Raw genomic sequence first — 26,703 nt, forward strand, 5'->3', positions numbered from 1 at the left:
GCGATTGAATCGGTTAGGATTGTATTGGCTGGAGTTCAGAAGAATGAGGGGGGGATTTCATAGAAACCTATAAAATTCTAACAGGGCTGGACAGGGTGGATGCAGGAAGGATGTTCCCGATGGTGGGTGTGTTCAGAACCAGGGGTCACAGTCTGAGGATATGGGGTAGACCATTTAGGACAGAGATGAGGAGAAATTCTTTCACCCAGAGAGTGGTGAACCTGTGGGATTCGTTACCACGGAAAGTAGTTGAGGCCAAAACATTGTGGGCGGGCTTCTCCCCGGGGGGGGGGGGGGGGGGGGGGGGGGAATCCTCCACTTCGCCAGCAGCTCACTCACGGCCGGGGATTTCCCAATGGCGTGGTCACAATGGGAGGCCCCATTGGCCAGCTGCCACGACGGAGGATCCCACTGCCGGTGGGGGGGGTGCCCCCACCAGGAAATGGGTCTGGCGGGACGGAGAATCCAGCCAGTGTGCTTTCAACAGTTAGGGATAACACTTCGGGAGAAGGGGAATCACAGGATATGGGGGGAAAGCGGAATTAGGCTATTGAGTTGAATGATCAGCCATGACCATAATGAATGGCAGAATGGGCTTGAAGGGCCGAATGGCCTCCTCCTGCTCCTATTTTCTAGGTTTCTATTTCTATAGCAGTCTACAGACATAGACTGGTCTGATTTGGAAATTGCAGACTCATTTTATACTCTCCAAAAGTTAAACCAATGTAAAACTCCCTCTCTGGTAAAGTTCTAACACTCATTAAATTCCTGGTGATGAAAAAGTCCCAGAAATTCTGTATGACCCAGGCTAGAGAAGTTTGGACTGTCCCTCATGTCCAATCGACCTCAGTGAACATCAGAAATCACGTTGCCTTTCTCATCGGCTAAGCGGGAAGTCCCTGAATATCCCACCTCCCTCACCAGCTCTGCCTCATTTTATTAACCTACAGCTTGTCAGAGGATGACGATATTCAACAGTTCACTCCTGTGGTGAAACAGCACGCTAGCAATCAGAGAGCGCCAACCCTGACAGAACAGCAGGAGCACAATTTCACAGCCCTCACAAAAAGTTACAGATTTGAAGAGTGAGAGGGAGAAAGTCAGGATTCTTAGGGTTGCCAGAGGTCCCAGGATCTCAGAACAGTCATTCCTCCGTGTGCCTAAAGACTTCACTGACACCCTGCAGCTTTTACTGAAAGAACGATGACTGCACCCAGTGGTAAGTACAATTGTTTTCTACTCCTGAATGTGAACAGATATCTGATACATCTCTGTCAGGAAACGTTACTCGAAAATAATTTAACATCCTCGAGCACTGAATCTAGATATCAGCAGGAGTGCGAGCAAAGTAGTCGGGGAGATTGAGACGTGATTTTGTAATTGTTACATTTGTGGGCGGGTGTGATTGCAGCATTACATGTTTACATGGGAAATCACATTGTAAATGTAGACATAGGAATTTATAAAAGGGAAATATTGACAGCAAATCTGTGCAGAGATTAATATCATTATATATTATGTAGGGGAATATTAAACTTGATATGCATCACTAAAATGGGAATGCTAAGTGAATTTCCTCACCTGGTCTTAACTCCCTACCCAGCCGAATGTTATAATTGTTCCGAATGCTCGGTGTTTAGCAACATCAGTGAATAATGGCAAACCTTCCTTCTTTGTAAGAGGGATGTGGGTGTCACTTGCTGGCCCAGTATTCATCGCCCATCCCTAATTGCCCTTGAGAAGGTGCTGGTGAGGTCCCTCCCTGAGCCGTTGCAGTCTGTGTGATGTAGGTACACCCACTGTGCTGTTAGAGAAGGACTTCCAGGATTGTCACGCAGCGACGGTGAAGGAACGGCTGGATACATTTACAAGCCAGGATAGTGAGTGACTTGGAGGTGAACTTCCAGGTGGCGAGGTTCCCAGGTATCTGCTGCGCCTCTCCTTCTTGTTGGTAAGACACGTGGGTTTGGTTGGTGCTGCCTAAGGAGCCTTGGTGAGTTGCTGCAGTGCGTCTCGTGTATGGTACACAGGGCTGCCATTGTGTACAAGTGGTGGAGGGTTTGAATGTTTGGGGAATGGGTGCCAATCAAGCAGGCTGCCTTGTCCTGGATGATGTCGAGCTTCTTGAGTGTTGCTGGAGCTGCGCCTGTCCAGGCAAGTGGAGAGTGTTCCATCACACTCCCGACTTGTCTTGTAGATGATGGACAGGCTTTGGAGAGTCAGGAGGTGAGTTACTCACTGCAGAAGCCGCAGGGCAGGACTTCAGTGGATTGTGGAAGATACTGCAGACAATAAAAACAACAAATGGGATCTGGATGCAGTAGTCCAGACCCCATTCCCAATAGATTCCATTTTTCCAACAAGTGGAAGAGGGTAGTAGACTGAAACCTAAACTTGACAGGGTCATGTTGGAAAAGACCGATGGTGGGTGGCTCAGCCACAGATTGCAGCACTTTGAAAATAAGCCATGCCTCGCCCGACGTGTCTCTAGTGAGCCGGACTCTGATTCGCCTGCCCCACCAGCAAATCAGATGAAGATCCAGGTGCCATGTTTGAAGGCTGTCCCAGTGACCAGTGCACAGGGGCAGAAAATCCTGGCCTTGAGTTTCAACAGACCGTAGTTTCACTGTTTCAATTGTCCTAACCTGTAGTGTTGGAGTCATGAATTGAAAGAGTAGGTGTAAATGTTTCTGAAGGATGGAGCTGAAGTTTTTTAAATCCCTGCTCTTTAAACCTTGAAAAAACAGGCTTGTTAGTAAGTGCTGAAAAAAAACCACTTGTTGGATTGCTTTGATTGACAGACCATCTGGTGTAGGTTAGAAAAACCATGACACACCTGTTCAACAGTTGCAATAGAAATCTATGTTGAGATTTCCCATGGGCTGTTATTATGTTGTTATAAATTCTTGGTCGAGTTTCAAAATATACAATTATCTCAGCAGGGGGTTCTGAGTTCACAGTTTCATTCACAGTTTAAAGAGGCTATTAAAGGATTATCTTTGTTGTAGCTACTGAAGAGAAGATTGATTGTTTTTATAACAGTTTAACCATGTGAAGAGATTTAAAAGATGTAAATGGGTCATGGATGGGAGGTTTTTAATATTAGTTCTCTGTGAATGAGATCCGTATTAATTTGTTACAAGAATAGATTTTTCATTTCCATATAGCCCCTGAAGTCTTCCCATAGTGGATCCTGGGTGAGTGTTTCTGGAGGTGCCCACTGGTTATAAGGCAGCATGGGCGTGGGCTGCGGAGGGTTGAGGGGGTGAGAGATTGAGTGCCTAACAGCTACTAAGACAACCGGAATGAAGTCCTTGAGAACCAAGGTGGTCTTTTACCGAGCCCACCTCAACTCCGGCCTGCCCCTGTGGCTGCCTACAATCAGCTTTCAGGTCAACAGGCCCAACTCTATCTCATCCTCACTGCCCTCCCCACCCCCAATGTGAAAACCCTTTAAAGCACGGTAAGATTCTCTCTTGTAGGAGATGGTCATTGCCTGGCACTTGTGTGGCGCGAACGTAACTTGTCACTTGTCAGCCCCGAGCCTGGATGTTGTCCAGGTCTTGCTGCATTTGGACAGGGACTGCTTCATTATCTGAGGTGTGGCGAATGGTGCTGAACATTGTGCTGTCACCCGCAAACATCCCCACTTCTGACCTTATGATGAAGCAGCTGAAGATGGTTGGACCGAGGACACTGCCCTGAGGTACTCCTGGAGCTGAGATGATTGACCTTCAACAACCACCGTCACCTATTTTGTGTTACAGCATCAAACTTGATTTGTTGTTAAATGAAAACTTTAGTTAATTCAGAGGTAAATTCAGCGATATTCAGGCCCCAGCCTTAGGGTGAGTTATTTTATCTCTTTATACCTTTTTCTTCAAGGTGTGATGTGAATGGTTGAGTGCGCAATTCAAATCACTTAGAGAAGTGGGATGGACAGAAAGTGTTCACTAGATATTCCAGTGATCATCCTAGATGGCTGAAAGTTAGCAGGAATGTTTTTAAAAATGTTTTATTACTTTATCAGAGTTACAAAGCCAGAGTGTGGGTCAGGGGCAAACCCCGAATCCAGCTCCTTGCCTGCTCCAAAAACCAATTCAAATTGAATCCAATTCATGGTCCCCACAAAGGAGACATACCAAATCCAGGCATTACTCCTGACCTCACGCTCACCTTAGCAAAAAAACAGAGAAGCGACAGCAGGAATGTTTAACTGACTGGGATAGACTAAAGTTTGCGTGAATTAACCAGCTATTTATTGTAACCCAGTGTCATTGTTCTTTTCAGAAGTGTCTGGCAGATAGCGAAATCACAGAAATGCCCACGCAATAGTAATGAGACTTTATTTATGCTTCCTCAGCATTGAGAATTTAATTGAAAGCAATATTCAGTTTGAAGCAGGTATTCACAGATTGACAAGATGTCCCAGCCCCAGTGAATAAGCCTGGATCTTCCACTAACTTTTCTTGGACACTGGGGAATTTGTGTGTGACATCTGCTCCCGGCCCCTGGTCCAGGAGCAATCACTCACTCCAATTCTCACACCGAGTGCACGCGATTAGGAAGCTACTGTCACCCCCTTTCTGTGCTTCCAGTTGGTGATGTTTCCAGGCCTCACTCCCCTTGTACCCCGTTCCCTGCACAGACTGAGCTGATTATGAAGTGTAGGTTGTGGTTAGACAGTTTGCATGTCTGTATACACAGCAGGAAGTAAGCAGCATGAATCACTAACGCCCGTGGTTACTCTCAGCATCTTACCTGATCTTCACTGACAAATGGTGTTGGCTGGTGAAAAGTGAGAGCACGGCGAGACTCTCAAAGTTCATGACATTTATCTGATAAATTCTTATAAATCTTCAACTGGGAGAGTCCCAGAAACACAACGGCAACTGTGAATAATAACAAGACTCTCTTTACACGAGCTTATAGCAACGGTCTCAACCTCCAGCCCCAATCCTCTAAACAAACCCCCAGGCCCCCCGCCCCCCCCCCCCCCCCAAGCCCCAGTTCCAGTTCTCCAGCCTCAATCTCAAACTTTAATCCCGATTCACTGTCCCAGCTACTGTTCAACCTCTAATCTGACCAATAAAGAGCTCTAGCTGTTAATTTTCAATTGTGTCTAGCTGAGCGTCTCCTTCTGTCAGCTCCCTCCAATGTCACTCCTCCAGTTTGAATTTGAAGAGAACAGTTCTCTGGGTCCCACAATTCAATGGCAGCCACAGCGACAGTTGTAATGGCTTCACTTCCATTACTGAACCATTACCGCTGTATAATTACTCATAAGGAAGCTGCCATTACCGAGGGCAGTGAGGTGAGGGAGTGTGAGGGACCGAGGTGAGGGAGTGTGAGGCAGTGAGGTGAGGGAGTGTGAGGCAGTGAGGTGAGGCAGTGAGGTGAGGGAGTGTGAGGCAGTGAGGTGAGGCAGTGAGGTGAGGGAGTGTAGGACAGCGAGGTGAGGCAGTGAGGTGAGGGAGTGTGAGGCATTGAGGTGAGAGAGTGTGAGGCAATGAGGTAAGGCAGTGAGGTGAGGGGGTGTGAGGGCAGTGAGGTGAGGAAGTGTGAGGCAATGAGGTGAGGCAGTGAGGTGAGGGAGTGTAGGACAGCGAGGTGAGGCAGTGAGGTGAGGGAGTGTGAGGCATTGAGGTGAGGGAGTGTGAGGCAATGAGGTAAGGCAGTGAGGTGATGGGGTGTGAGGGCAGTGAGGTGAGGCAGTGAGGTGAGGGATTGTGAGGCAGTGAGGTGAGGCAGTGAGGTGAGAGATTGTGAGGCAATGAGGTGAGGCAGTGAGGTGAGGGAGTGTAGGACAGCGAGGTGAGGCAGTGAGGTGAGGGAGTGTGAGGCATTGAGGTGAGGGAGTGTGAGGCAATGAGGTAAGGCAGTGAGGTGGTGGGGTGTGAGGGCAGTGAGGTGAGGCAGTGAGGTGAGGGATTGTGAGGCAGTGAGGTGAGGCAGTGAGGTGAGAGATTGTGAGGCAATGAGGTGAGGCAGTGAGGTGAGGGAGTGTAGGACAGCGAGGTGAGGCAGTGAGGTGAGGGAGTGTGAGGAGGTGAGGCAGTGAGGTGAGGGAGTGTGAGGCATTGAGGTGAGGGAGTGTAGGACAGCGAGGTGAGGCAGTGAGGTGAGGGAGTGTGAGGAGGTAAGGCAGTGAGGTGAGGGGGTGTGAGGGCAGTGAGGTGAGGCAGTGAGGTGAGGGAGTGTGGGATAGTGAGGTGAGGCATTGAGGGGAGGGAGTGTGAGGAAATGAGGTGAGGCAGTGAGGTGAGGGAGTGTAGGACAGCGAGGTGAGGCAGTGAGGTGAAGGAGTGTGAGGCAGCGAGGTGAGGCAGCGAGGTGAGGGAGTGTGAGGCAGCGAGGTGAGGCAGTGAGGTGAGGGAGTGTAGGACAGCGAGGTGAGGGAGTGTGAGGCAGCGAGGTGAGGCAGCGAGGTGAGGGAGTGTAGGACAGCGAGGTGAGGGAGTGTGAGGCAGCGAGGTGAGGCAGCGAGGTGAGGGAGTGTAGGACAGCGAGGGCAGCCTGTGAGGGTAAGGCAGTGAGGATTGAGTAGGTAATGTCTGACATTCATTCGCAGGCTGTGGAGGAACTGAAGCCATGTGTTTAGTTACAGTAACACTCTCCACTCCCTCACCACCAAAGCCATATCTCTCCTCAGCCACTGCCTGAGACAGGGCCACACCGTGTGTGGCCTTAACGTCCTCTTTGTTCTGAGTTCAGATTCAATCCCATATTTGTCAGGTGAATTGGACATTCTGAATTCTCCCTCAGTGTACCCGAACAGGCGCCGGAATGTGGCAACTAGGGGCTTTTCACATTCACAGAAACTTCATTGCAGTGTTAATGTAAGCCTACATGTGACAATAATAAAGATTATTATTATAATATCTACTTGCAAGATCCCCTCCTCCATGCCTGTAACGTTGCCTGTCCCTACTCCATGTTTGTAACGTTGCCTGTCCCTACGCCACATCTGTAACATTGCCTGTCTCTACTCCATGTTTGTAACGTTGCCTGTCTCTACTCCATGTTTGTAACGTTGCCTGTCCCTATGCCACATCTGTTACATTGCCTGTATCTACTCCATGTTTGTAACGTTGCCTGTCCCTATGCCACATCTGTTACATTGCCTGTATCTACCCCATGTCTGTAACATTGTCTGTCTCTACTCCATGTCTGTAACATTGTCTGTCTCTACTCCATGTTTGTAACGTTGCCTGTCCCTATGCCACATCTGTTACATTGCCTGTATCTACTCCATGTTTGTAACGTTGCCTGTCCCTATGCCACATCTGTTACATTGCCTGTATCTACTCCATGTTTGTAACATTGCCTGTCTCTACTCCATGTCTGTAACATTGCCTGTCCATACTCCACATCTGTAGCATTGCCTGTATCTACTCCATGTCCGTAACATTGCCTGTCTCTACTCCATGTTTGTAACGTTGCCTGTCCCTATGCCACATCTGTTACATTGCCTGTATCTACTCCATGTTTGTAACATTGCCTGTCTCTACTCCATGTCTGTAACATTGCCTGTCCATACTCCACATCTGTAGCATTGCCTGTATCTACTCCATGTCCGTAACATTGCCTGTCTCTTCTCCATGTCCGTAACGTTGCCTATATCTATGACAGTAATGTTGCCTGTCTCTACTCTATGTCAGTAACGTTGTCTGTCTCTACTCCATGTGTGTAATGTTGCATTTCTTTACTCCACATCTGTAATGTTGCCTTTCTCCACTCCATGGCTGTAACATTGTTTGTCTCTACTCCACACCTGTAACATTGCCTGTCTCTACTCCACACCTGTAATGTTGCCTGTCTCTACTCCACACCTGTAATGTTGCCTGACTCTACTCCACACCTGTAACGTTGCCTGTCTCTACTCCACGTCTGTAACATTGCCTGTCTCTACTCCACGTCTGTAACATTGCCTGTCTCTACTCCATGTCTGTAACATTGCTTGTCTCCATTCCACGTCTGTACTGTTGACTGTATCTACTCCACGTCTGTAACATTGCCTGTTCCTCCCCCTCATCTGCTGCTGAAACTCTCACCCAATCTTAATCTAAATGGTCTGCCAGGCAGGATCCATATTCCACTCCAGGCTCGTCTAAAACTCTACTGCCACTGTTTCTAAAACATCTAAAACTCTACTGCCACTGTCTCTCATTTTGTCTTCTTTAATTCAGACTTTCTCTCAACTCTTGTTTCTTTCTCAATGTCTCACTCAATCTTTATTTCTATCTGTGATTGATTCTCTCATTCTCTCTTCTCCCTGCTGCCCTCTATCTCAATGTCAGTTTGACACGCTCTCTCTCATCTGCTGCCGCTCCCACGCCCTCTTGTCTATCTCATTTTCCATTTTTCGATCATTCACATTTTCTATTTCAGCCTCAGTGTTTGATGTTTCATGATCTGTCTCTGATTCTCTCTTTGACTCATTCTCATTATGTCTCCATTTCTCATTTTTCATTTCTCTCATTATTCTTGCTCAATCTGTTTTTCTCTTTTCTTCTGTTTGAATCTTTCATTCCCTTTGCAGAATCACAAAACCACAGAATTATTATGGTGCAGAAGGGGGCCATTCGGCCCATCATGTGCACAGTGCCTCTCCCGAAGAGCAGCATGACTCAGTGGCGTTCCCCTGCCTTTTCCCCATACGCCTGCACATTGGTTCTATTCAAGTAATCAGCCAATGTCCTCTATATTGCCGTGATTCTTGCTGTCTCTCCATCACCCCCTCTCATTGTTTCTCTGCTATCTCCTTCATTCCCTCTCTCTCTTTGTTTTTCCTTCTCTCTATCACTTTCTCCCTCCTTTTCTTTGCCGTAGCACCCACCACATTTTGTTTAACCAGGAAGCTTTCTGGGTGAAAAGATGCCCAATCTGATTCAGACACAAGTTCCTGCCTTCCCTCTGGCACAGCAGTCTCCCAATCCTAATCCCTATCCCAATCTCTATCCCAATCCCTATCCCAATCCCAATCCCTATCCCTATCCCAATCCCAATCCCTATCCCTATCCCTATCCCTATCCCTATCCCAATCCCTATCCCAATCCATATCCCAATCCCAATCCCAATCCCAATCCCCATCCCAATCCCTATCCCAATCCCAATCCCTATTTTAATCCCTATTCCTATGGCTATCACAATCCCTATCCCAATCCCTATCCCTATCACAATCCCTATCCCAATCCCAATCCCAATCCCAATCCCTATCCCTATTTTGATCCCTATTCCTATCGCTATCCCAATCCCTATCCCAATCCCTATCCTAATCCCTATTCCTATCGCTATCCCTATCCCTATCCCAATCTCTCTATCACTCCCTCAGCAAAGTCAAAGGGTTCTGCCTGGCTAAACCGGGAATTTTGCCTGAATTTACACAAATCCCAAATAAAGGCCAAGGACATTCCGGAGTAAATGATTCAGAGTGTCATACGGATAAATATTGCAAAATCAGGAAGAAGGCAGTCACAGAATATGTGACGGGTGCTTAGAGTTTCAAAGCTTCCAGAATATAGAACATTACAGCGCAGTACAGGCCCTTCGGCCCTCGATGTTGCGCCGACCTGTGAAACCACTCTAAAGCCCATCTACACTATTCCCTTATCATCCATATGTCTATCCGGTGGCCATTTAAATGCCCTTAGTGTTGGCGAGTCCACTACTGTTGCAGGCAGGGCATTCCACACCCTTACTACTCTCTGAGTAAAGAACCTACCTCTAAAATCTGTCCTTTATCTATCTCCCCTCAATTTAAAGCTATGTCCCCTCGTGCTACCCATCACCATCCGAGGAAAAAGGATCTCACTGTCCAGCCTATCCAATCCTCTGATCATCTTGTATGCCTCAATTAAGTCACCTCTTAACCTTCTTATCTCTAATGAAAACAGCAAGATCTTCTCTCCATACCAGGCAACATCCTGGTAAGTCTCCTCTGCACCCTTTCCAATGCTTCCACATCCTTCCTATAATGCGGCGACCAGAACTGCACGCAATACTCCAAATGCGGCCGCACCAGACTTTTGTACAGCTGCAACAAGACCTCATGGCTCCGAAACTCAATCCCTCTACCAATAAAAGCTAACACACTGAACGCCTTCTTAACAACCCTATCAACCTGGGTGGCAACTTTCAGGGATCTATGTACATGGACACCGAGATCTCTCTGCTCATCCACACTACCAAGAATCTTACCATTAGCCCAGTACTCTGTCTTCCTGTTATTCCTTCCAAAATGAATCACCTCACATTTTTCTGCATTAAACTCCATTTGCCACCTCTCAGCCCAGCGCTGCAGCTTATCTATGTCCCTCTGTAACCTGCAACATCCTTCCGCACTGTCCACAACTCCACCGACTAAAATGTCATCTGCAAATTTACTCACCCATCCTTCTACGCCCTCCTCCAGGTCATTTATAAAAATGACAAACAGCAGTGGCCCCAAAACAGATCCTTGTGGTACACCACTAGTAACTGGACTCCAGTCTGAACATTTCCCATCAACCACCATCCTTTGTCTTCTTCCAGCTAGCCAATTTCTGATCCAAACTGCTAAATCACCCTGAATCCCATGCCTCCGTATTTTCTGCAGTAGCCTACCATGGGGAACCTTATCAAACGCTTTACTGAAACCCATATACACCACATCAACTGCTTTACCCTCGTCCACCTGTTTGGTCACCTTCTCCAAGAACTCAATAAGGTTTGTGAGGCACGACCTACCCTCCACAAAACCGTGTTGACTATTCCTAATCAAATTATTCCTTTCTAGATGATTATACATCCTATCTCTTATAAACCTTTCCAAGACTTTGCCCACAACAGAAGTAAGGCTCACTGGTCTATAGTTACCGGGGTTGTCTCTACTCCCCTTCTTGAACAAGGGGACATTTGCTATCCTTCTGTCTTCTGGCACTATTCCTGTAGACAATGACGACGTAAAGATCAAAGCCAAAGGCTCAGCAATCTCCTCCCTAGCTTCCCAGAGAATCCTAGGATATATCCCATCCGGCCCAGGGGACTTATCTATTTTCACACTTTCCAGAATTGCTAACACCTCCTCCTTATGAACCTCAAGCCCGTCTAGTCTAGTAGCCTGTATCTCAGTATTCTCCTCGACAACATTGTCTTTTTCCTGTGTGAATACTGATGAAAGATATTCATTTAGCACCTTTCCTATCTCCTCGGACTCCATGCACAACTTCCTACTACTGTCCTTGACTGGCCTTACTCTTACCCTAGTCATTCTTTTATTCCTGACATATCTATAGAAAGCTTTAGGGTTATCCTTGATCCTACCTGCCAAAGTCCCCTCCTGGCTCTTCTTAGCTCTCTTTAGGTCCTTCCTAGCTAACTTGTAACTCTCGAGCACCCTAACTGAACCTTCACGTCTCATCTTTACATAAGCCTCCTTCTTCCTGTTGACATGTGAGTCAACTACTTTAGTAAACCACGGTTCCCTCGCTCGACCACTTCCTCCCTGCCTGACAGGTACATACTTATCAAGGACACGCAGTAGCTGCTCCTTGAACAAGCTCCACATTTCCATTGTGCCTATCCCCTGCAGTTTACTTCCCCATCCTATGCATCCTAAGTCTTGCCTCATCGCTTCATAATTGCCTTTCCCCCAGATATAACTCTTGCCCTGCGGTATATACCTATCCCTTTCCATCGCTAAAGTAAATGTAACTGAATAGTGGTCACTATCACCAAAGTGCTCACCTACCTCCAAATCTAACACCTGGCCTGGTTCATTACCCAGTACCAAATCCAATATGGCCTCGCCTCTCGTTGGCCTATCTACATACTGTGTCAGGAAACCCTCCTGCACACATTGAACAAAAATGGACCCATCTAAAGTACTCAAACTATAGTGTTTCCAGTCAATATTTGGTAAGTTAAAGTCTTACTTTTGCATCTGTCCAGAATCATCTTTGCAATCCTTTCCTCTACACCTCTGGAACTTTTCGGAGGCCTATAGAAAACTCCCAACAGGGTGACCTCTCCTTACCTGTTTCTAACCTCAGCCCATACTACCTCAGTAGACGAGTCCTCATCAAACGTCCTTTCTGCCACCGTAATACTGTCCTTGACTAACAATGCCACCCCTTGCCCTCATTTTCCACCTTCCCTGAGCTTACTGAAATATCTAAACCCCGGCACCTGCAACAACCATTCCTGTCCCTGCTCTATCCATGTCTCCGAAATGGCCACAATATCAAAGTTCCAGGTACCAACCCATGCTGCAAGTTCACCCACCTTATTCCGGATGCTCCTGGCGTTGAAGTAGACACACTTTAAACCACCTTCCTGCCTGCCGGTACACTCCTGCAACCTTGAAACCTTACTCATGACCTCACTACTCTCAACCCCCTGTATACTGGAGCTACAATTCAGGTTCCCAAGCCCCTGCTGAATTAGTTTAAACCTTCCCGAAGAGCATTAGCAAATTTGCCCCCCCCCAGGATATTGGTACCCCTCTGGTCCTGGTGTAGACCATCCCGTTTGTAGAGGTCCCACCGACCCCAGAATGAGCACCAATTATTCAGGTAACTGAAACTCTCCCTTCTGCACCATCCCTGTAGCCACGTGTTCAACTCCTCTCTCTCCCTATTCCTCATCTCGCTCGCACGTGGCACGGGTAACAACCCAGTGATAATAACTCTGTTTGTTCTAGCTCTAAGTTTCCACCCTAGCTCCCTGAATTCCTGCCTTACATCCCTATCCCTTTTCCTACCTATGTCGTTGGTGCCTTTGTGTACCACGACTTGGGGCTGCTCCCCCTCCCCCTTAAGGATCCCGAAAACACGATCCGAGTTTGATAAAATCACCAGCATCCCAAAGTTTTCAGAGCTACCACGTGTCTGCTGAGTTGCACCAAAGGACTCTCAATATTGCCCTTGTTGCTAACCATGGAACCCCTACAGTACATCCCTTTTGGCCCATCAGGTCTGTACCAACGCTGTGAAAGAGCACCCCCCCCCCCCCCCCCCCCCCGACTGCCCTATCCCCACTTAACCTACACATCTTTGGACTGTGGGAGGACACTGAAGCACCCGGAGGAAACCCACGCAGACACGGGGAGAAAGTGCAAACTCCACACAGACAGTGACCCAATGCCGGGAATCGAACCCAGGTGAGGCAGCTGTATCATCCTGCCATGTCACCCAGGTTCGATTCCCGGCTTGGGTCACTGTCTGTGCGGAGTCTGCACGTCCTCCCCGTGTGTGCGTGGGTTTCCTCCGGGTACTCCGGTTTCCTCCCACAGTCCAAAGATGTGCAGGTTAGGTGGATTGGCTGTGATAAATTGCCCTTAGTGTCCAAAATTGCCCTTAGTGTTGGGTGGGGGTACTGGGTTATGGGGATGGGGTGGAGGTGTTGACCTTGGGTAAGGTGCTCTTTCCAAGAGCCGGTGCAGACTCGATGGGCCGAATGGCTTCCTTCTGCACTGTAAATTCTATAATAATCTATGATGTCAGTATGAGTTTTCTAAGCTTCTCAGTTTCAGCAGTGATCCAACTCCATCGGGGGGAAGGGCGATTAGCTCTGACCGGCCAACATTTTGCTCATTCTAAGGAGACCGGCTGTAATTCTCAAAACCATGGGCTGGATTCTCCGCAGTACCCGGCGCTGTAATCGGCCCGACCTGTGATTCTCTGGACTACCCCGTGGCCGGAGCCGATTGCCAGTGCCCTGCCCAGCAAACCTCCGCTCCCGACCAGCCGAGTTTCCGCCGGCGTGGAACTAACCAATTATTGCCGTCGGGATGCTTGGGCGCTCGGCTGATTGGGGGTTTATTTTTTTTGATTGGCGCTGTGGTCCGAGTCTGCCATGGAGCACGGCGCAGCCGCTAGAGGCCACCGGCTTGCACACGCGCGGATTCCGACCCGGATACGCGGGGCCCATATCTGCAGCAAAAACTGCGAGATTTACTCCGGGGCCCTGCTCACTCCCTGGGAATTGAATTCGTTCAACTTTTTGGAAGGAATTTCTGGAGGAAAACGCCACCGTTTTTACGCTGGCATGGGGACAGAGTCTCATTTTGGGAGAATCCAGCCCCATATGTTCTAATCTTCTGATGGTGCCAACCCCACTGTGCGGCCATGCATTGATCTTAATAGATGTTATTCATAGCTTTGCCCCTGCAATTGATCTCACAGTGACCTTGTGTCAAGCTGGTGAGAACACTGGGGTTACTGGACCCAATCACAATCCAGCAAAACATGCAGGGAAGTGGCAGGCAGCCTGTGCGGTTAGACTCAGCTGTGATGCTTCCACAGTTAAACATCCAGCTAATACTCACCACCTGCGCTCATGTATAAAGAGGGATTGCTGGGTTATGTGAGTCAGCTCTCTGTCAAAGAGGGAGAGCAGCTTATGGTTCTGGGGGGGGGGTGGCAGCTTTCCCCTGGGGGAGTGTGCTGGGGGTGCTGTCACAGGTACCCCCTGTGGGTGAACATTTAAACTGAGGCTCTCTGGGCTCTCGAATGTGTGTAAAAGGCCCAATGGCTTGACCTTGATGAGCAAGGCCATTCTTCCCGCTGTCTTGGGGCCAATATTTATCCCTCAACCATCATCGGTAAACAAATAACCTAGTCATTTATTTAATCGTTGTTTGTGGGAGTCCTGTTTCTAATCTTTCAACACATCAGAAACCCTTCATTGGCTGCCAGGCACCTACTTTAGGATGGGAAAGATGCTATATGAATGCAAAATCTTTTACTTCCTCTTTACTCTGTCTCTCATGGAAAGTTTCCTCAGGACATCTTGAACAAAAGTTATGACAGTCGATCAGAATAGGACCAGAGGGACCTTGGGTGCCATAGGGGAGGTAGATAAGATGGTTCAGAAGGCATATGGGATACTTGCCTTTATTAACTGAGGCATAGAATATAGGAGCGGGGAGGTTATGATGTAGAAAAGACTGGTTAGGCCCCAGCTGGAGTACTGTGTGCAGTTCTCGTCGCCACTCTATAGGAAGGATGTGATTGGACTGGAGAGGGTGCAGAGGAGATTCACCAGGATGTTGCCTGGTCTGGAGTGTCTCAGCTATGGGGAGAGGCTGGTTAGGCCGGGGTTCTCCTTGGAGCAGAGAAGGCTGAGGGGGGACCTGATTGAGGTGTACAGAAGTATGAGGGACATAGATAGGGTAGATAGAAGAACCTTTTTCGCTCAGGGGTCAATCACGAGGGGGCATAGATTGAAGGTAAGGGGGCAGGAGATTCAGAGGGGATTGGAGGTAAACCTTTTTCATCCAGAGGGTGTTGGGAATCTGTAACCCGCTGCCTGAGAGGGCGGGAGAGGCGGGAACCCTCACAACATTGAAGAAGTATTTAGATGAGCATTTGAAATGCCAGAGCAGACAAGGCCACACACCAATGACTGGAAAATGGGATTAGAATAGACAGGTGCTTGATGTTTGGCACAGACACCATGCCCTCTTTCTGTGCTGTAAATCTCTTTGACTCTATTCCTCGCGTTAGCCCCACTCGCTTCCTCTCTTTCTAACTTTCCTCTTTCTCTCTATTATTATTAATCTTATTTTCCCCCAGAGAAATAATTAATGCTTTGTTATCACTGCAACTATATTTTGAGTTATTTTGAGGCATTTTGTTTGAGCCTATTTACAGAAAAAGAGGGCTTTGGCCTTGCTGAACCTCCAGATTAAACCTTTGCTGTGACATATCGTGGAAAATGCTGAACTGAGTTGTTGTTTAACTCTTGTTGCCAATCACACAAACCAGTTATTCTGTTACAGCATCTGTGACTTGAGGTGTTTCCCCTCCACAGAGAATATCTGAATAACTGGGCCCAGTGGAACAGGAGATAATTTCTGGTAAAACCATGATCAGAGCAGTTAGACGATTCTCAATAACAAGAACATGACATGTTTGAGACTTTCTCTGGATGACTGTCAGAAAACGCCAAGTGTTTTGGTCTCAGTTTCTGGAATCTGTACTGACACGCACTGAAGAAGGCCGCCCTTGTGTTTGTGCTGACTTCGGTTAGTCCCACTCTCCTGCTCTTTCCTGAAAACCCCACAAATCTTTCCTTTTGAATATTTTCCCAATTCTCTTTTGAAAGTTGCTACTGAATTTGTTCCCAGGTCTTACATTTACAATTGTAACATCTCCCTACCTGATACACTGGGCAGAATGGCGGGAATGGAGATCTAGGCCTGCTGGGAGATGGGAAGTTTGGTAAAACGCTGGGGAAGATGTTAGAAGGAAAGCTCGGTGTCCTTCTGCCTCCTGGGGAAACTCACAGAAGCAGGAACAACCCACCGCCCACAGACAGATTGCCAATTTCTTTTAGCGAACTGGCTATTATACAATGAGGCCAGGATGTTAGTGCCATTGACACACGTTCCCAATGTGTGGATAAAGATAAACTGTGGTGGCCACTCAGTGCGTTCCCAGGGGAGGGGGGTCTCCTTTCCAGCTACTCCACCAAGCCCCCACCCTGCCCCAGCAGCAATGGCCACCAAACCCTGGAGACTCCGCAGCTAGAGGGGTCACCCTTCAGTCGCTAGCCACGACCTACCTGGACATGGCACCCTCTCTGCAGCCACAGAAAGTGCCCACCTTTGCGGGTGATGTTGTCAAAGGTGCTGCACAGTCGACCCTCTGATTGGGCGGGCAGTTTGGAGAGGCAGACCACCAATCAGATATCAACAGCGCCCAGGCCCTCATGGGATTGGGGCCCACTTTTGATGATGCCAACAGTGGAGTTTCCTGATCTAAGGTAAAATTCTTCAATATCACCTCTTGTTCTTTTCCCAATTGCCTTAAATCCGTGTCCTTTGGTTAATAACCTTCCTGCCCCCATTTGTCCATATCTATTCCATGGCCAGGATTCTGTGCCCCCCGCCACCTCCCACCCCCACCCTGCACCGTGCCTCTCCCCACCCTCATGCAGACGGTTATTTCAATCTCCATTCAGTTCAATGGGAGTGAAGAGAAAATGTTTACTGCCTTTGTCCCAAAGGCATTTCAAGGAAATAGTGCATTTGGACTCAAACAATAAAGTTTCTTAAAAAAAACTAAATGATCAGATCAATATCAGCACTACATTAATGGAGAGAAACTTATCCTGTCTTCACTGATAGGCATCTCCCCGTCAGTAACAATGTTAGATCAGTGCAGTGTGATTACTCGACACACTCTGGGACTTTGTTCCGCACCCCTGTCTGCACCGCTGATATCTGCTGTTGATCAGATAAGCAGCCAACAGGATGCAGCAGGAAGCATCTGATTCTGAACGCATCTCTGCACATACACCTGCACATTTCTCCTCACCTCGTCAATTCACTTGTGGAGCAGCCAAGGGAACATTTTAACTCTTTACATCAAGCGTACAAAATTATGAGGGGAAGAGATAGAGTGGACAGGATTGAAGATAAGAGGCAGAAGGTATAGAGGGGACACGAGGAAGAACTTTTTTACGCAGAGGGTACTGGGAGCTTGGAATTCGCTGCCCGAGTTGGTGGTGGAGGCAGAGACCCTAAACTCTTTTATAAAGTACCTGGATCTGCAGCTTAAATATTGGAAGCTACAGGGCTATGGAGCAGGTGCAGGAAGGTGGGATTAGAAAAGGCACCTCAGTGTCCTAGGGCTGGCAAGGACAAGCTGGGCCGAATGGCCTCCTTTCGTGCTGTAAAATTTCTATAGTTCTATGGTTCGAAGGACAGTGTGGATCAGGCACAAGTGAAATAGTCCCAGGGCAGTGTGTGGACAGATGATCTGCCTGATTTGTATCTTCGCTGCATCAACCCACCTTGGTTCCAGAATCTCTTTGCCCAACAAAAGTCCATCAATCTCAGTTCTACAGTTTTCAGGATGCCACCCTGTAGCGCAGGGAACAGACACGCTTAATAAATTGTAGCGCACAAAGACTCCGTGAGACGAATAGAGTGAAGTCGATGAGGCTTTATTAAGCGTGTCTGTTCCCCCGCAGCTCGATAGTAGAATGGCCTGCGGGGGAGGACTCCGGCTTCTTATACTCCACCTTCAGGGCGGAGCTAGAGGTCAACGGCCAACCAGGACCCGGGATCTGTCAGCCAATGACATTAGGTGCTTCCAGTCCCACATGACCCCTAATACATACTACCACACACCCTCAACAGCTTTTTGGGGATTTCCAATCCCCTTTGAGTGAGGAAATGCTTCCGAACATCACCCTGAACGACCTGGCTCCAATTTGAAGGTTCTGCCCCTTGTTCTGCACCCCCCTCTGTCCCCCGGCAGAAACAGTTTCTCTCGGCTGAACTCCTGAATCATCTTGAACGCACATCATGTCATCCTGGTCTACATTCAGGGGAACAGCGTCAATGCAACCACACCTCACCAAATAGAAGAGACACGAGTTAACTCTCGTTGGGTCCAAAGTGAACTCCATTTGAGATAATTTGGTCCACTTTTTAACACATTATTTATTTGCCTGCGTGCAGACTGAGGCAGAGAGCGATGAAATAAAACCCACAGGAATGGATACAGCACACCAGCTGGGAACTGAGTTAAGGCTGCACAGGGGAATCAACACAATATTTATTTCTGTGTATTTCAGACAAGGTAGAGAAGTCCTCGACCTTTTGTTCTCTCAAATACTAAAGGGAAGAGGGACTGCACTGCAGCCCAATAATCCCGGGACCTCAGGGCCAGGAACAATTTGATCAGATCAGTGAAAAAGATCAGGCTCACTCTTTCTCACTTGCTTTCTCTCTCGGCAGGTTCTGTTTTGCAAGTCTTCCTCAGTCTGGGCATAATGTCTCAGGTAAGTGACATATTTCTTCTGGTTATCAACAGTGACGGACATGAGATAGTGGCTAATCCTAGTTTGAGTATGCACTGTGATACAGGGAGCTTTACTCTGTATCTAACCCGTGCTGTACCTGTCCTGGGAGTGTTTGATGGGGACAGTGTAGAGGGAGCTTTACTCTGTATCTAACCCCGTGCTGCACCTGGCCTGGGAGTGTTTGTTGGGGACAGTGTAGAGGAAGCTTTACTCTGTATCTAACCCCGTGCTGTACCTGTCCTGGGAGTGTTTGATGGGGACAGTGTAGAGGGAGCATTACTCTGTATCTAACCCCGTGCTGTACATGTCCTGGGAGTGTTTGATGGGGACAGTGTAGAGGGAGTTTTACTCTGTATCTAACCCCGTGCTGTACCTGTCCTGGGAGTGTTTGATGGGGACAGTGTAGAGGGAGCTTTACTCTGTTTCAATCCCCATGCTGTACCTGTCCTGGGAGTGTTTGATGGGGACAGTGTAGAGTGAGCTTTACTCTGTATCTAACCCCGTGCTGTACCAGTCCTGGGAGTGTTTGATGGGGACAGTATGTAGGGAGCTTTACTCTGTATCTAACCCGTACTGTACCTGTCCTGGGAGTGTTTGATGGGGACAGTGTAGAGGGAGCTTTACTCTATATCTAACCCCGTTCTGTACCTGTCCTGGGAGTGTTTGATGGGACAGTGTAGAGGGAGCTTTACTCTGTATCTAACCCCATGCTCTACCTGTCCTGGGAGTGTTTGATGGGGACAGTGTAGAGGGAGCTTTGCTCTGTATCTAACCCCGCACTGTCCCTGTTCTGGGAGTGTTTGATGGGGGCAGTGTAGAGGGAGCTTTACTCTGTATCTAACCCCGTGCTGTACCTGTCCTGGGAGTGTTTGATGGGGACAGTGTAGAGGGAGCTTTACTCTGTATCTAACCCCGTGCTGTACCTGTCCTGGGAGTGTTTGATGGGGACAGTGTAGAGGGAGTTTACTCTGTATCTAACCCCGTGCTGTACCTGTCCCAGGAGTGTTTGATGGGGACAGTGTAGAGGGAGTTTACTCTGTGCTAGTAACTTTACACTAGAGCAATGAGGGTGATAATGAAGAATTGAAATTGTGTGTCCACATGAAGCACTGGGAAAGTCTGTTCCTGTTTGGGGAGTCGGAAAAAAGGTTGCATCATTTTAAACTTGTCAATAGGAGAGCAAAGGGAGAGTCTGGAGATTTATTTTTGAAAAGCAGTGGCAGGGGGCAGAGGCGCTGGCATCTTGCCTGCAGAATTTGGGTGAGGATTTGTGGCAGTGGAAGGTACAGGTTATGGGGAGGGAGGAGGGCAGCGGGATTGCGGAGTGAGCAGCAGCAAGGGGCAGAATGGTGACTCTGGTTGTGTGATGGTCATGGCCAATTAATCAAAAGATCTGAATCTTCCTGCTGAGGGCGCTGAGGATGGGAACGTCAGAGTAGCAAAGGGAAAGTATCAGCTCTTTGCAGTCAGTCATTCAGTGCAGTGCCTGGTTAGACTGTAATGTGAGGCAGGATGTGGTGGTGAGATTGTAGAACAAGAGGCACCTTCACAGATTGTGCCGCTGATATTAGGGAGCAGGGGGGAGGGGGGATTCGGAGCATCACAGAATACCTACAGTGCGGGAGGCCATTCAGCCCATCGAGTCTGCACCAACCCTCTGAAAGAGCTTCCTCTGCCCCATCCCTGTATCTACACCTAACCTGCACATCTTTGGACTGTGGGAGGAAACCGGGCACTCAGAGGGAACACACGCAGACAGGGGGAGAACGTGCAGACTCCACACAGAACATGCACTGACTCTCACTGGGATACAGTTCCACACACACTGACTCTCACTGGGATACAGTTCCACACACACTGACTCTCACTGGGGTACAGATCCACACACACTGACTCTCACTGGGATACAGTTCCACACACACTGACTCTCACTGGGATACAGTTCCACACACACTGACTCTCACTGGGATACAGTTCCACACACACTGACTCTCACTGGGATACAGTTCCACACACACTGACTCTGACTGGGATACAGTTCCACACACACTGACTCTCACTGGGATACAGTTCCACACACACTGACTCTCACTGGGATACAGTTCCACACACACTGACTCTCACTGGGATACAGTTCCACACACACTGACTCTCACTGGGATTCAGTTCCACACACACTGACTCTCACTGGGATACAGTTCCACACACACTGACTCTCACTGGGGTACAGTTCCACACACACTGACTCTCACTGGGGTACAGTTCCACACACACTGACTCTCACTGGGATACAGTTCCACACACACCGACTCTCACTGGGATACAGTTCCACACACACTGACTCTCACTGGGATACAGTTCCACACACACTGACTCTCACTGGGATACAGTTCCACACACACTGACTCTCACTGGGGTACAGTTCCACACGCACTGACTCTCACTGGGATACAGTTCCACACACACTGACTCTCACTGGGATACAGTTCCACACACACTGACTCTCACTGGGATACAGTTCCACACACACCGACTCTCACTGGGATACAGTTCCACACACACTGACTCTGACTGGGATACAGTTCCACACACACTGACTCTCACTGGGATACAGTTCCACACACACTGACTCTCACTGGGATACAGTTCCACACACACTGACTCTCACTGGGATACAGTTCCACACACACTGACTCTCACTGGGATTCAGTTCCACACACACTGACTCTCACTGGGATACAGTTCCACACACACTGACTCTCACTGGGGTACAGTTCCACACACACTGACTCTCACTGGGGTACAGTTCCACACACACTGACTCTCACTGGGATACAGTTCCACACACACCGACTCTCACTGGGATACAGTTCCACACACACTGACTCTCACTGGGATACAGTTCCACACACACTGACTCTCACTGGGATACAGTTCCACACACACTGACTCTCACTGGGGTACAGTTCCACACGCACTGACTCTCACTGGGATACAGTTCCACACACACTGACTCTCACTGGGATACAGTTCCACACACACTGACTCTCACTGGGATACAGTTCCACACACACCGACTCTCACTGGGATACAGTTCCACACACACTGACTCTCACTGGGATACAGTTCCCCACACACTGACTCTCACTGTACTTGAGATCTATGGGAATTTTGTAACTTGGTGAAGATCTTTACAATGTTCTGTTTTGGGTAATGTTAAGTGTTAATTTGCTGTTTTTGCTGGATTGTGCTGTTGAACTCTGTCTCTGCGACTTTCTCAGTGGGCGCGAGGATTGGATATTCCTATTGGATTGTGGTTAACTCCGGTGGTCCTGTTATTTGATCAGTTTGCTGTCTCTCTTCCAGCTCAGCGTCTGCACCGAGGAGCCAATGTTGGATTCAGCATTCGACGTGACCACTAGTTACGATTATGATTACCAATTCACTGAGCCGGATCATGTGGATTATGACCAGTTTGTTCAGCAGTGTGAAAAAGGTGATATTAGATCTTTCCGCCAATCCTTCCTTCCCGCCATCTATGCAGTGATCACCGTGCTGGGATTCTTCGGCAATGGCCTGGTTGTCATCACCTACATTTACTTCAAACGCTTGAGGACAATGACTGATGTTTACCTGCTGAATTTGGCCCTGGCGGATCTCCTCTTCCTCCTCACTCTGCCCTTTTGGGCAGTGAGTGTTGTGAAGCAGTGGATCTTTGGCCTGGTGATGTGTAAGGCTGTCTATGTGCTGTACCGGGTCAGTTTTTTCAGTGGCATGCTGCTGCTGATGTGTATCAGCATTGACAGGTATTTCTCCATTGTCCGAGCAGCCTCCGCCCACAGACTCCGCTCCAGGGCGGTGTACTGCAGCAAGGTGGTGTCTGTGTGTGTGTGGCTCTTCTCTCTGCTCCTGTCCCTGCCTGAACTCCTCTACACTGCCGAAAAGCAGAGTAACAGTGGCACACTGTGTAAAATGAACCTGGACAACAGCACAATCGTCTTCACTGCCGGCACCCAGTTAGCTGTGGGATTCTTCATTCCTCTTGTCGTCATGCTGTTCTGCTATTGTTTCATTATTAAAACCTTACTGTTGGCCAGGAACTTTGAAAAGAACAAAGCAATCAAGGTGATTATTGCAGTGGTCCTCGTTTTCCTCCTCTTCCAGCTGCCCTATAACAGTGTGATGCTGATAGACACCATCAATGATGTCAACGCGACGGTCACAAACTGTGACTTCAGCAAGCGGATGAATGTTGCCATCGATGTGTCCAAGAGCCTGGCCTATGCGAGGTGCTGCCTCAACCCTTTCCTTTATGCTTTTATTGGAGTGAAATTCCGCCGTGACCTGCTCAAACTGATGAAGGAGTTGGGCTGTATGAGCGGCGAGAAGCTGATGAGATCGACGCACCTGAGGTCCGCGTGGAGCAGCAAGCGGGGCTCCATCGCCACCGACACAGACAGCACGACCACCTTCTCACCCTGAACCCCAAACCCCCAGCACAGACTCGAACCATTTGCCGCTGCTTGGGCAGTAACGCAGAATCAGACAAGGACCGTCCAAAAGAAAGGGACGCATTTTCACAAAATGTTAATACATCAGCAACGTTCACCCTGGGAGCAGCCCCCAGTTTCACTCCCTCTGTCACTGAGATATTAATCGCATCAGTGCCGTTTCCATTCACCCTGCTGCACGCACTCGCCAGTCACTACAACTTCAAAATCACCCACAACATCCGCAAACATTCTTCAGATTCTCTGAGTTCAGATTTACCCTCACTGCCACTCTGTCCTGTTCACAAACTGGACAGCAATGTGCATTTGGCGAGTTGCTGAGGGAACACAATCTCCCTGATTCCTGTGACAGCGAACCTCACGTCACTGCCAGGGCACATTCAGGCTGTCAATCCAATCCAGGGCCCTGAACCAAAATGAGAATATTTTGCATCACAGAGAAGTTTGTGAAATACATTTTGTGTCTTCCTTGTGCAGACAGCTGTGGTATTTTGTGAGCAGTTATAAAAGATATCCCCTCCCTTCAAGCCCCAACGAGCTGTGAGTTTCAATGATTGTTGAATGTTCTGATCCACCATTTAGCAGAGCTACAGTGAGACCTGGAACATGCAGTTACTTTCCCATTACCAAGCCACAAGAGTTCATCGACATCAATGCTGACAGCTCCCTCTACACTGTCCCCATCAAACACTCCCAGGACAGGTACAGCACGGGTTAGATACAGAGGAAAGCTTCCTCTACACTGTCCCCATCAAACACTCCCAGGACAGGTACAGCACGGGGTTAGATACAGAGTAAAGCTCCCTCTACACTGTCCCCATCAAACACTCCCAGGACAGGTACAGCACGGGGTTAGATACAGAGTAAAGCTCCCTCTACACTGTCCCCATCAAACACTCCCAGGACAGGTACAGCACGGGGTTAGATACAGAGTAAGGCTTCCTCTACACTGTCCCCATCAAACACTCCCAGGACAGGTACAGCACGGGGTTAGATACAGAGTAAAGCTCCCTCTACACTGTCCCCATCAAACACTCCCAGGACAGGTACAGCACGGGGTTAGATACAGAGTAAAGCTCCCTCGACACTGTCCCCATCAAACACTCCCAGGACAGGTACAGCACGGGGCTAGATACAGAGTAAAGCCCCCTCTACGCTGTCCCCATCAAACACTCCCAGGAAGGTACAGCACGGGGCTAGATACAGAGTAAAGCTCTCTCTACACTGTCCCCATCAAACACTCCCAGGACTGGTACAGCACGGGGTTAGATACAGAGTAAAGCTCCCTCTACACTGTCCCCATCAAACACTCCCAGGATAGGTACAGCACGGGGTTAGATACAGAGTAAAGCTCCCTCTAAACTGTCCCCATCAAACACTCCCAGGACAGGTACAGCACGGGGTTAGATACAGAGTAAAGCTCCCTCTACACTGTCCCCATCAAACACTCCCAGGATAGGTACAGCACGGGGTTAGATACAGAGTAAAGCTCCCTCTAAACTGTCCCCAGCAAACACTCTCAGGACAGGTACAGCACGGGGTTAGATACAGAGTAAAGCTCCCTAAGTGTGAGTCAGTGTGTGTGGAACTGTATCCCAGTGAGAGTCAGTGTGTGTGGAACTGTATCCCAGTGAGAGTTAGTGTGTGTGGAACTGTACCCCAGTGAGTGTCAGTGTGTGTGGAACTGTATCCCAGTGAGAGTCAGTGTGTGTGGAACTGTATCCCAGTGAGAGTCAGTGTGTGTGGAACTGTACCCCAGTGAGAGTCAGTGTGTGTGGAACTGTATCCCAGTGAGAGTCAGTGTGTGTGGAACTGTATCCCAGTGAGAGTCAGTGTGTGTGGAACTGTATCCCAGTGAGAGTCAGTGTGTGTGGAACAGTACCCCAGTGAGAGTCAGTGTGTGTGGAACTGTATCCCAGTGAGAGTCAGTGAGTGTGGAACTGTATCCCAGTGAGAATCAGTGTGTGTGGAACTGTATCCCAGTGAGAGTCAGTGTGTGTGGATCTGTATCCCAGTGAGAGTCAGTGTGTGTGGAACTGTATCCCAGTGAGAGTCAGTGAGTGTGGAACTGTATCCCAGTGAGAGTCAGTGTGTGTGGAACTGTATCCCAGTGAGAGTCAGTGTGTGTGGATCTGTATCCCAGTGAGAGTCAGTGTGTGTGGAACTGTATCCCAGTGAGAGTCAGTGAGTGTGGAACTGTATCCCAGTGAGAGTCAGTGAGTGTGGAACTGTATCCCAGTGAGAGTCAGTGTGTGTGGATCTGTATCCCAGTGAGAGTCAGTGTGTGTGGAACTGTATCCCAGTGAGAGTCAGTGAGTGTGGAACTGTATCCCAGTGAGAGTCAGTGTGTGTGGAACTGTATCCCAGTGAGAGTCAGTGTGTGTGGATCTGTATCCCAGTGAGAGTCAGTGTGTGTGGAACTGTATCCCAGTGAGAGTCAGTGAGTGTGGAACTGTATCCCAGTGAGAGTCAGTGTGTGTGGAACTGTATCCCAGTGAGAGTCAGTGTGTGTGGAACTGTATCCCAGTGAGAGTCAGTGTGTGTGATGTATCCCAGTGAGAGTCAGTGTGTGTGGAACTGTATCCCAGTGAGCATCAGTGTGTGTGGAACTGTACCCCAGTGAGCGTCAGTGTGTGTGGTACTGTATCCCAGTGAGAGTCAGTGTGTGTGGAACTGTATCCCAGTGAGAGTCAGTGTGTGTGGAACTGTATCCCAGTGAGAGTCGGTGTGTGTGGAACTGTATCCCAGTGAGAGTCAGTGTGTGTGGAACTGTATCCCAGTGAGAGTCGGTGTGTGTGGAACTGTATCCCAGTGAGAGTCGGTGTGTGTGGAACTGTATCCCAGTGAGAGTCAGTGTGTGTGATGTATCCCAGTGAGAGTCAGTGTGTGTGGAACTGTATCCCAGTGAGAGTCAGTGTGTGTGGAACTGTATCCCAGTGAGAGTCAGTGTGTGTGGAACTGTATCCCAGTGAGAGTCGGTGTGTGTGGAACTGTATCCCAGTGAGAGTCAGTGTGTGTGGTACTGTATCCCAGTGAGAGTCAGTGTGTGTGGTACTGTATCCCAGTGAGAGTCAGTGTGTGTGGAACTGTATCCCAGTGAGAGTCAGTGTGTGTGGAACTGTATCCCAGTGAGAGTCGGTGTGTGTGGAACTGTATCCCAGTGAGAGTCAGTGTGTGTGGAACTGTATCCCAGTGAGAGTCAGTGTGTGTGGATCTGTATCCCAGTGAGAGTCGGTGTGTGTGGAACTGTATCCCAGTGAGAGTCAGTGTGTGTGGATCTGTACCCCAGTGAGAGTCAGTGTGTGTGGAACTGTATCCCAGTGAGAGTCAGTGTGTGTGATGTATCCCAGTGAGAGTCAGTGTGTGTGGAACTGTATCCCAGTGAGAGTCAGTG

At 48.7% G+C, this 26,703-nt stretch overlaps 1 protein-coding gene across 1 annotated transcript; it reads left to right on the top strand.

The window, feature by feature from the left end:
* The first annotated feature begins 957 nt into the window (after positions 1-957).
* Positions 958-26,323, top strand: ccr7 (chemokine (C-C motif) receptor 7). Its single transcript, XM_072487672.1, has 3 exons — positions 958-1,219; positions 18,734-18,777; positions 22,165-26,323. Exons 1-3 carry the CDS (start codon positions 1,204-1,206, stop codon positions 23,278-23,280), a joined length of 1,176 nt encoding a protein of 391 aa, XP_072343773.1. The 5' UTR covers positions 958-1,203; the 3' UTR covers positions 23,281-26,323.
* The last annotated feature ends 380 nt before the right edge of the window (positions 26,324-26,703 follow it).

Source organism: Scyliorhinus torazame, chromosome 21 (genome assembly GCF_047496885.1).
Source record: "Scyliorhinus torazame isolate Kashiwa2021f chromosome 21, sScyTor2.1, whole genome shotgun sequence".
Lineage (NCBI taxonomy): Eukaryota > Metazoa > Chordata > Chondrichthyes > Carcharhiniformes > Scyliorhinidae > Scyliorhinus > Scyliorhinus torazame.